The following is a 12320-nucleotide window of genomic DNA, read 5'->3' on the forward strand; positions in this document are numbered from 1 at the left end:
ATATGTATATATGCACGTACTTAGAGTATCTGTATTCCTTCGTAACTCACGCTCAGAAATGTATGAGTTTAAATGTTATTGTTATTATGATTATTATTAACTTTTATTGAGATAGAGGGTCTTCATGCTCGCACCCTCCACCCACGCTGGATACAATGTTTATCAACCATACTGTTGTCTATTCAGATTCAAGCATGTGAATTTATGAAAGATCCAATACTGGATAAGAAAACAAGTTACTTACCTGTAACTACAGTTATCCAGTATTGGTATCTTTCATAAATTCACATGCGACCCACCCTCCTTCCCTTTGATGCTCGCATTCCTCTCAGGTTTTAATTTTTCACTCTCGTGCTGGAAAATCTGAGGAAGGGAGCTTCTCTGGAGAAGGTTCTAGAGGGTGCTGATTGGACAGCAGGCAGGTTTGGGTCCTTTCACAAAAGGACATGGATAGGCTATATGAGCAAGCTCTGACTCCATTATAGCCTATGGCAATTTTTTTTTATTTATTATTTATTGCTATTTTATGTACCGTGGGACTCCCACTTCGACGACGGGGATGATTCAAGCATGTGAATTTATGAAAGATACCAATACTGGATAACTGTAGTTACAGGTAAGTAACTTGTTTTCTTCTCATGCCTCACTCAACAGAAGTATTGGTGGGGCATTCTGCTTTTATTTCGCTGCTACTTAAATTGCCCTTTCTATTCTGAACATTGTAATTCCCACTTCCCTGTTTACTGTTTCTAAGTGTTTACTGTTGATTTGTCTGTGAGGGCAGTCCTTTTTTGGTACTTTATCTGTGGAACACTGCACAGTGGGTATTTTTGTGAAGTCGGAGAAGTCACTTCTTTGTTGGAGTATTTAAGTGTTCTATTATATGGCCAAGAGCTGCTTAGGACTACCTCTACACCATTTTCAATACTGCTAGTCAATTGTTTGACATGATCAACATTAGGGGGTGACTATTGTTAGTCTTGAATATGTAAGCCCCTCGGGCATTAGTGCAAAGGAAGAGGGCAGTGAGTAGTAGTGTATAACATTATGAAAAACTTCCCCATGTGGCACATTGTTGTGATGTCTTAACAGTCCTTATCAATAAATGCATAGTCATAGTTCTGTTATCTAACTGATGAATCTTATGGTTATCCAAAAGTGAATCTCGTCTTGCTTATTAGGGCAGCACCACATTACAGTATTTACAGTCTCTCTTAATGGTCTGAGTGACTTTTGCAGGTCCTTGTGTTAGCTGCAGTGCATATTGTCTCACTTGTCCCGTTCTTTCTTGTCAATTTCTTCCTGGGTGAGGGATGTATCCTGCTAATGCTAGCCATGTGTTCTCTTGTGACATTAATGAACTCCTCTGCACAGTGTCTACGATGTACAATTATTTTCCTAGTATTAATCATGGGTTCTGAGGATGTTAGGAGAGCACCTTAATGTTTTGTCAAGGGTCATATTGGGCAGGTGGATTAACAGGTTTGTCTTGTAAAGAGTCCCAGGTTATCTTGTAGCGTACCAGCACAATTGTTTTTTTATCACAAGAAAATCAGTTTGTTGGAACAACCCCTGTCCTGAAATGTCTTTAACGTTTTTTGAATGGATAACACATTTAAATGTATTCTTTACATCGGTGAGACAAACTATTGTGAAAAACCAACAAGGCTGTTTGGAATGCCTTGTATTGCAATGTGGGTTTCTTTTGAAAAAGGTTTGAACTGTCCAGTTGTCCGTTAACTGTTTTATTTGTCTTGATCACGGACAACAAACGCACGTCTCATGAAAATACCAAAAGGAAAACATAAACAAATTAAATTGTAGAACAGTTCCATACACCAGTAGGCATATGCAATATCGGCATATGTATGGGCATCGTTTTTAAGGCCACTGTGTGGCTATGATTACATTATTAAAGTATATGTACTGTAAGACTGGTTGTTCTTCTTTTCAACTTCCTATCTCTGTCGCATCTAATCATCAAAGGCAGGGCACAGCCATAAACCCAGACGAATGCAATTTTTTCTTCATCATTTCTACAGACAATATCTCCAAACAAACAGTGCCTTTGTTGAGGCAGCCTTTTCTTACCGTTTTTTAAATGTACTTTGTTTTGGTGTTTTTATAATATACTCATATGGGCAAATAACGCTAAAATGCGCCAAAAGTATTAAGAACCCCCTTCTTAGTACTTTTGGCGCATTTTAGCGTTAGCGTAGAGGAAGTAATTTAGGAGTAACTACTTGGAGGAAGAGGTGGATATTCACTTTCGTTTGAAAGCAACAGGCTTGTTTCATTACGGAAAGGGAGTGGAAGGGAGCTCCAGAGAGATTGAGCTGTGATTGTGCAGAGATCTTACCTCAAAGAGTTTGACTTGATGGGAGAAGAGCAGGATGTTTGAGGGAGAGTTAGGTGGCTGATTGAGCGATATAGAGTCTATAATTTGGAGTAGTAGATCAGGTATGGATGTACATTGTGCTATTATTTGTTTACAGAAATAGGATTTTAAGATGAAATGTTTGATATACAGGGCCTCAGTGGAGTGAGTATAAAGCTGTGATGTCAGAGACTGAGCAATTGATGAGCATCAAAGTTTAGAGTTCTTTGTAGATTACTGTATGATTTAGCTGCAGACTCTTATAGATACAGTTGCTGTGGTCTATGCTTAATCTTACAACTGTAACAACAAGGGTGATATCATACCTTGAAGTAATTGAAGTATTCCTGAAAGATGACTTAGGTGGGAAAATCTATTTTTTGTTTTTGAATTCACCTCAGAGGAAAATGATAAATGCTTGTGAACAGGAATTCCAGATTTCTGACCAAGTTAACATGTACAATGACTGAGCGAAATTACAGACTAAAATGTGGTAGGTGATGCAGGGTTCTGAGGGCCAGTGAGTAGGATCTTGGATTTGGTGTCATTTAAGCAGACATCCATATTTGAACGTGTTTGAAGTCGTCATAACTTGATGTGATAACTGTTTAGGATCGGTGTGAGTGTTGTAGAGGTCTGCTCAAATTGTTGATCTTTGAGTGACACCATGTGTCATGTGGTTTTTGGGTAAGAAATTGCGGAGTTTTACATGCGGGAATCAGCTTGCAAGAAAATAAATAAACCATTATACAGCGAAGACTCCCAGTTTGCTTGCGGGCTCAAGTCGAAAAAGGAGAATGTTGTGGTCACCTATGTTGAAAATGGCTGCCAAATATAAGACTATCAAGGCACAACTTGAACTATTGTTCTTATCAGTGAAGAGTTCTTCCCTAATGCCCTTTATGGACGTTTCAGTGCCTTTCCTATGTCAACAGGCTCCTCAGTGAATTCAGATGAGTCAGTGGGATTAAGAATGCCACTTTCAAGATTTTGATTATTGGTGTACATTATTAAACACACAAAAAATATTAAACTGGGTTTTAAGAAAAAATCTTGGTTCTGCATTGTTACAAAAAATTGAAAATATTGGATCTTAAGAGAAAAAGAAAAGAAACTTGATTTATGAAAATGAGCTGAGGAAGAGAGTAAGCCTAAATTATTTTTGAAAAATGTATAAAACATTCAGCCTACATATCAACAAATCTCTTCTGGCTGCCCAAGCAGCGTTGGTTGTTGCTTAAAAAAAAAAAAAAAAAAAAATACTTGCTTAGTTTGGTAAGCCACAAAGAACTCCACAAACTATGGTTATGTCTCTAAACCTACAAGGTTTAGAGACATTAAACATTTAACAAACAGGATAGAGTAAATGCAGTTGTGTGTCATGGCTGAGCTTTATTGGACCAAATGGAAGAGTTCTAATTACGGGAACCAAATGGAAAAAAACACAATCCCATAGTTATTCAGAGGTGTCTATGCTACGAGAAGCTACACTCAGGACTTACTGAATATGGGCATTATAGACTACTATGAAACGTAAGTAAAATAAAAACACATCCACTCAAACGTGTGCAACTACAAAACAGTGCAGTGAGAAACTCCTGAGAAGATGGTAATGTATGGAGGTTTTGTTGATGTACTAATTGTTAACGCTACCCCACAAAAGTTATAGCAAATTATTTTTGTTGTTTAGAAAATGAGCATTTGTGCAAACATTAATATTATCTTTAACTAGTATCATGGGTATAATTTAAAGAAATGGGAAATTCATCCTTTCTGTACAACCTGTATGAGCACCCAGCTCTATGTTAGTAATGCCAATTTTTTGGAGCCCAAACCCTGGAAAGGGAGATTTTTGGTCTTTGATTTCTTAGGTTACTCTGACTGTTCTCTCCTTGATGTCTCACCTTCTCTAGAATTCCTTTTCGCAGTGCCATTCTTGTACTTTGTCTTTCAGTCTTATGTGTATTTCAATGAACGCAATTCAGATAGGGTCTGACTGCTGCAGTATTATTGTGTCTACATAGTTGTGTCAGGCCAGGTAGTATTACTCCACAGTGACATGATTAGTTTCCTAGTTGCTGGCTACAAAGCATGTGCAAGCCAACTCAGGATGTTGCTGGGACTTAGAAAAGGCTCGTTATCCCCAAACAGTCAGTAGTTTCACCATGGCTAAGCATTTTAGCTTAATTTATGTTTTGTTCTATTTTTACAGCTGATTTTGGCTTTTGTGCTCAGATCACTCCAGAGCAGAGTAAGCGTAGCACTATGGTGGGAACCCCATATTGGATGGCACCTGAAGTTGTAACGCGGAAGGCCTATGGCCCCAAGGTAGACATCTGGTCTTTGGGAATCATGGCCATCGAGATGGTGGAAGGTGAACCACCATACCTTAATGAGAACCCTCTCAGGGTAAGTGTTCCATTAGTACAATGTGTCTAACTTGTGACTGTTAGTCATTTTTGAAGCATTAACGTGTTGACGAGTTGTGTCCTTGGAGAAGTGAGTTTGCAACATGCCACCAGCCACCTAGATTATGATACTTTTTAAACATAAAACATGTGTCAGCAGAAATCAAAATGTATACACCTATATTCTGCCAAATACGTTTCTGACATCTACTGTGCGAGTGTCTTAGGTTAAGCTTTTGTATTTATATTGTAATGTCCCTGAAAGGAAGCTTTTATTATCCAGTGTCTGTCTTCTTTGTGATGGATGCATGAACTATTCCTCATAGTTTGTTGATATAAATTGTAGGTGTGATCTGTAATAGCCTTAAAGTAGTAAGACACTCAAGCTTTCTATTTCAAGTGCCTTTCGAAATAGTTTTGTTCAGAGAATTTTATTTACGGTCTGGTTTCTCCATTTAGTTCTGTTTCAAACTATAACTAAATATCAAGCTTGATATATGCATTGTATCTAACTGATGTCAGTGTTTCCAAGTAGTATTATTTTTGTACGCATACAAGAATGGGGATTTACCTAATGTACCAGTAAGCATACTATGTTGGTCAACACATTGTTACATATGCATTCCCTTTAAACGTCAGCAGCACCACTCCCAGACTTGCAGATTTTACAGCGTTTTTTTTAGCTGGGATTTTGAAAGTGCAAACATGATTTGTGGAAGAATTAGCACCATATAAGAGGTATCAATAGTTGAAAAATTAGCACTGGTGAAACGTTCTTGGAACAGTCTCACAGCAGTGTTGCTGATGCTTCTTTTTTTGTTTTTCACTGCTAAAAAAAAAAAAAAAAAGAAAGAAAATGTGGAAATATAGAACACTCAAAAACCACATTAGACATAAAAGTAGCTCATGTATTCTACAGCAATTCATATCTCTGAATGTGCACTTTAAATGGTGAATAGAGCAGTGGTATATAGTAGGTAGCAAAGACTCCAAAGCAAGCATCATATAAATGAACGGCCCTATGTACTCAACTCTGATTGTTTGAGATGCAAAGCTGATTTTGGTCTATTTCATATCACCCTTTCAAATATGTAGTCCATTTCCTGTTTAAATGAGGAAATATTGTCATCGGCTAAATTGTATTTTCTACAGTATTGGATTTTGTATAGATTAACCTGCTTGACTCATCTCAGTTGTCAAAGAGGGAGTCCCACGGTACCTTAATATAGCAGTCCATATCATTACCATAGGCCCCAATGGCAATGAGCAATTTCTTCAATAACCTGTCTATGCCCTTTTTAAAAAAAGGGCCAAACTTAAACGATGACCAATCTTGCAACAGCACCCTCTAGGACACTCCCAGGAGAGACAGAATCTCTCAGATTTTCTACTGCACGTCATGTGAAGGGAGTCACCCTGAGCTCTGCGCAGTTTTTTTTCCCCCCTCAGTTCTCTGGTATTGTACCTGTTACTTCTAACTTGATATGGCTGAACCACCTAAGAAAGGTTTATTTAGACCTTGTAAATTATGTGACAAGAAGAGGCTGCACGTTGATGATCCTCACAAGGATTGTACATAGTGCTTTCACCCACACCTTAAGGGTGAAAGATTGTAAAATTTGCTGCACTTTTTCATCTAAGATCCTCAGAGATCCTGAAGGTAGATTTTTAATCTGGCCGCAAAAATGTAAAGCCTCTACACCTGCCACCTTTGAAGAGGACTCTGATTCCTCAGCTGCCTCTCGTCTGAAGAATGCTCTGAGACATAAAAAAAAAAAGGCATTCAAGTTTCACCATGAGACTGGCAAAGACAGAAAAGAAAAACCTGTTTCCAAGCACTGTAGATCCTACCCTTCTACTCTGCCTCAAAAAACTGTCAGTTCCTCAAAATCCTCTTCAGATCTGGCGACCATGAAATCTACAAAAGTCTTGTTGATGAGCATTCCGTCTACAGCGATGACCAGCATTATGGTGACATCCACTATGGCGTCGATGAAGACGACTCCGTCAACGGTTGTTTGAACGCCTATCCCACCGACAACCTAGTCGACTAAGACCATCGTCGATGATGGATCCATCAACAGTGACTAAGTCTACAGCAATACTACAGTTGACTACACCACCATTGACGGCCTCACCGTTGACAGTACTACCATAGACGACCTCACTGTGGACGACAACCTCATTGGCAAGGTTACCATTGTTTGGCAATTCTTAACCCACTGACGACGACTCTGTCGACGATCATTATGATGTCAGAAACGTTTATTCATCCCAAATACACCTCTCCCAACAAGGTGTGTATACCCTCCAACTCATCTCTTGGATGTAGAGGACTCTGACAATGAGCGCCCATTCGAAGCAGCGATAGTCCTTCGCAGTTGAGGGTTAAATGCCAAGATCTGGATGATGAAGACGAGGATTATCAATATTATGACGACTATTTTCAGCAACCAGCATTCCCTGGTGGACCGCCTCCATCGTATGGCCATTGTCAGTTTCATAAACAGCCTAAGACACCTCAGGACCTGGTTCAGGTACCTCTATCACTACTAAAAGACTTACGGAGCATGTTAAGACTGCCAAACTAGATATCCTGGTACACTACGGCAACCTGATGCACAGCTGGTTGCTGCTCCACCTCCTTCAATATTACCAACAACAACGGGGCACTTTCCTCCTCCAGTGACGCCAAAATTACTCCATCATCCACTATTGCTGCTCCTCCTCAGGAGGATCCTTCATCCTCCAGTGATGAGCATGAGGAAGGAGAAATACAATTGTTCACAGGAATAGGAAGACTACCTTATTCTACCGCCCCCTTCCATCCAGTAGATTTGCCTCCTGAGTATATTGGTAGTTTCCATGCTCTTATGGAGAGGGCGGCTGATGGATTCCAATTCCTGATGAGTCAACCAAACCAACTGCTTTTTTTGTATGACTTTAAAGAGCCGCAAAGAAAATCAGTGAGGGCTGTACCAGTAATAGACTGCATCTAACAGGAAGGCATTAAAATAATGGAAAATCTGGCTACAGTAGCTGCTGTCTTGCCACTGATAAAGAAAAGTCCCTGAAGACTCACCAGCATGCTTAAGAGGCCACCAGGCAGATTCTGTGATTGCCCAGGCGGCACAATGTTGCTTCAAAAAACCTATTTTGCCGCCTCCTGATAGGGAAGGCAAGTGCCTAGAGAATGTAAGAAAGCATTTCACCACGATGTCTGCGGTCACTGTATGGGTAGCTTATGCTCTGGCCTTCCTATCATGTTATGACAGACAGATATGGTCTGACATTGAAGATCTGATTGATTTCCTACCCGAAGAAAAGAGAGCAGAAACAAAGAAATTGCTTCAAGAAGGCAAACACACTTTATCTGAAATAATTGACTGCGCTATGTATATAGCATCTATGGGTTTCCGACAACTGGCAGGAGCCACAGTCTTGCGAAGACAGGGTGGTTGAAATGCACCTCATTCAGGCCAGAAGTTCGAACAAAATTTTGGGATATGGCCTTCGATGGACAAGCTCTCCTCAGAAAGCATATACAGGTGGCACAACAATCAATAAAAGCTGACACTGAGACAGCAAGATCGTTGGGTACCCTGCGGTTTAGAAAAACACCTTTTGGAGGAGCTCGTGGGAGAGAAATCTCTACATATCGGGGTGCTCATCAGAGATTACAACAACCATACCAACAAATATACAGGCCTTATTACCAACAGCAAACATATAGACAGCCACCTTCAGCAGCATATCTTAAACAAGGGCCGCATGGAAAGGAAGTCTCTCACAGGAAGGAGTCCAACAGAAAACAGTGACCTATATAGAGTGTTGGTTACTACCAAATCTGTTCCAACATTGAGGGCGAATATTTCGAACTATATTCTCCAATAGCGGACAATTACAACAGACAAGTGGGTATTAAGCCTTATCACCCACGGTCATAGCCTGGAGTTCATTCAGCATTCGACTCCAAGGGATTTGCACCCACCCCAACTTCACTTATTGCAACAAAAAGCCCACATCACCTTAAAGAAGGGGGCAATAGAAAGAGTTCCTCAATCCCAAAGGAGAGTGGGTTTCTGTTCTCATTTATTCCTAGTCAAAAGGAAATCGGAAATGGCGACTTATTCCAGATTTACAGAAACTGAGCAAATAACTGAGGAAAAAATCTTTCCCTGTGATCACTCTTTCAGACATCCTCAGGCTCTTGAATCACAGAGATCATATGACTACCCTGGATCTGCAGGATGCGTACTTTCACATCCCCATACATCCTAAGCACTGCAAGTTCTTCAGATTTACGGTAGCCGACACTCAGTACCAGTTCAAGGTTCTTCCCTTTGGTCTCAAGTCCACACCACGTATTTTCGGAAAGTGCCTAGCCTTTTGGTGGTTGTACTGTGAGATGCAAGGCATCAAATCTTCCCATACCTCAACAACTGGCTGATCAAACCACCCTCAACCAGTCAAGCAACAAAAACCAACTCGGCTTCCCTTAGCTCTTCAGCAACTTGGGCCCAACAGTCAGCCACATCAAATCCTCGATTGTACCATAGACGCATATTTTCTTCCTTGGAGCAATCCTAGATACCATGCAAGACAAAGCCTACCTATCGCAAGACAGACAACAGTATCTGTGACGCCTAGCTCTGAAACTTCAAACAAAAAAGTACATTCAGTAAGTATGTTCAAATCGCTTCTTGGAATTATGTCATCTTCTGTAGCTCTCCTAAAATTTGCTTAGTTAAAGAAAAGACCTTTACAGGAAGAGCTCGACAAACAGTAGTTGCAGGTACACAGATCCTTTGAGGATCTCATCAGTTACTCCTCAAATGATATCAGCTCTAATCTGTTGGTCCATTCCTCACCATCTCAACAAAGGTCTCTCATTCTTGCCTTAAGTTCCCGACTTCGTGATTACCACGGATACATCTGTGGAAGGATGGAGAGGACACCTACAAGAATTGGCAGTTCGGGGGAAGAGCTCTACAGCTCAGAAAGCGTTGCACATCAATCACCTGGAACTTGGAGCAATTTTTCTCAGCCTTCATGAATTCCTGCTGACAATGTAGAATGCTTCTATCCTCTCTCGTACGGCCAACACCACAAGTATGTTCTACATAAACAGGCAGGGAGGTACCAGGTTATTACCCCTATCTTCAGAGGTGCAGAGGATATGGAATTTCACGATGAAGCAGGGCATCACTCTCTGCGCAGAACATGTGCCAGGACTCAACACCACCCTAGCAGACAGCCTAAGCAGTCGACAACAACCTGCCACAAATGGGAACTAGATCAATCCACACTAGAACAGATATTTTCTCCATGGCGCAGACCAGCGCTTGATCGGTTTGTGATGCAGCAGAACAGCAAATGCCGGCACTTTGCAAGCTGGCATCCCCATCCAGGCTCAGGGGGGGGGGGGAATGCATTTTAGATAAGATAGTCCCAGGATCTTTGCCTGTGATCCCGTATGTTCTCAGAAAAATCAAGACAGAGGTGTTGAATCATATTAATCGCTCCCCGGTGCCCCAGACAACACTGGCTCAGGGAGCTTCTCCTTCTATCGGAGACTAACCACATCCATCTGAAACCAGTGCCTCACCTGTTAACAATGGACAGGGGCCAAGTATGTCATCTGGACCCAATGTCTCCCAACTTATGCACTTGGCTCCTGAATTCAGTGAATTCGAAGACCTGAACATCTGAATGGTCAGAGATTTGTAAGGTGTGAGTAGATTCTACTTTAAAAACATACAGATTTAAATAGAAAAGATTCTGCATGTGGTGCCAGAAGTTAAACTTGCATCCTCTACAAATATTACCAGAACATCTTCTGCCTTACTTGCTTTCACTGGCACAGTCAGGTTTGGCTCATTCTTTTATAAAAGTGCATCTGGCTGCAATCTCCAGGTATACATGTTCACACGGCGCTTCCTCCTTGTGCTCCAGCAGGATCATCGAACAATATCTTAAAGGTCTCTCCAGAGTTTTTCCCCCAGTGAGGACTCCTCTGCCTGAATGGCATCTCATAGTTTTGTCTCAATTAATGAAATCACCGTTTGAGCCTGTTCACACAGCGGACCTCAAGTTTTTTACCCAAGAGGTTTTGTTGCTCTTAGTCCCTACTAGCACCAGAAGAGTTAGTGACATTCAGGCTTTTACAACCCAAGAGCCTTTCTTATGCTTCACTAACGAAGCAGTCGTTCTTAGAACTAACCCTAAGTTCACCCCTAAAGTGCCTCCCCATTGTCATCTCAATGAGCTGATAATACTAAAACCCTTTTTCCCGAATCCACCCTCACTAGCAGAAAGATCCTTACACACCTTGGATCTCAAACAATGCATCTGATTTTACTTACATCAAACAAGAGATTTTTAGAAAGACAACTCAGCTGTTAGAATCTTATAGTCAAATGAGTAAAGGATTTCCAGTGACCAAGGCAACCATATCTAGATGGATTTCAACCACAATACAATTTTGTCACCTTAAACCTGGACGACCATTAATGCAGTATTATTGCCTCGACTCTGATGTAGCAGTTGGTCAAGCAGTGCTACGCCATCTATTTTAAATAAGGTGATCCTCTATTCATCTATATATATATGGATATGTATATCTGTCTATACATCTGTGTGTGTGTATATATATATATATATATATATATATATATAGATAGATAGATAGATAGATAGATAGATATATATCTAGATAGATATATCTATAGATATCTATCTATTGATATTTGTTTGTTTTACATATGTTTTAATATGTATACATTTGTGGCTAAATGTATGTATATATGTGTACATTATATGAATACTAGCTTAAGATCGTATGTTTCATATTACATACCATCTGCAGTTTCTCTAGTGCAAATGCTTTTTTTATTTACAGTTACTGCTTGCTACTCTGATTCAAGCATGTGAATGAATGAAAGATCCAGTACTGGAGAAGAAATCAAGTTACTTTCCAGTAACTTCAGTTCTCCAGTATTGGCATCTTTCATATATTCACATGTGACCCACTCTCCTTTCCTGAGAGGTTCCCCTTAGTTCATGAGTATTCTTTACACTTGTGCTCTAAAATCTGAGTGATTCTGCCTGTTTTGAGTGTTCTAGAAGGTGCTGACACATGATTAGTCATTGTTCAAGTTTGGTCCTTTTTTTAATAAGGACATTGGTTATTAAAGGCATTGCTCATTGCCATTGGGGCCTATGGTAATGATATGGACTGCTATGTTAAGATATCGTAGATTCCCTCTTCGGAGATGTTTCAAGCATGTGAATCTATGAAATATACCAATACTGGAGAACTGCAGTTATAGGTAAGTAACTTGTTTTCCTCTTCCCCATACGATTTAAGGGGATTACCACTAGCAGATTAGCTTTGTACTAGTTGATATTGTGTCTGCACCAGCTGCTTTTCCAATTGTCTGATTCCTTTTTTAATGAAAATTATTTCATTTTTACGCATCCATGTGTTTCCTATAAAGGAAGTACAAAAGGAGCAACAGAATGTGTTACCCTTC

General features: G+C 40.2%; 1 protein-coding gene across 1 annotated transcript in view; it reads left to right on the forward strand.

Annotated features, from left to right (window-relative positions):
• The window catches only part of PAK2 (p21 (RAC1) activated kinase 2), a 439171-nt gene that overhangs the window by 367258 nt on the left and 59593 nt on the right, over positions 1-12320 (forward strand). Inside the window, exon 13 of the mRNA XM_069213609.1 lies at positions 4590-4786. Coding sequence (XP_069069710.1) covers positions 4590-4786 — 197 coding nt within the window. The remainder of the gene's footprint in view (positions 1-4589; positions 4787-12320) is intronic.

Source organism: Pleurodeles waltl, chromosome 11, assembly GCF_031143425.1.
Source record: "Pleurodeles waltl isolate 20211129_DDA chromosome 11, aPleWal1.hap1.20221129, whole genome shotgun sequence".
NCBI classification, from domain to species: Eukaryota; Metazoa; Chordata; class Amphibia; order Caudata; family Salamandridae; genus Pleurodeles; species Pleurodeles waltl.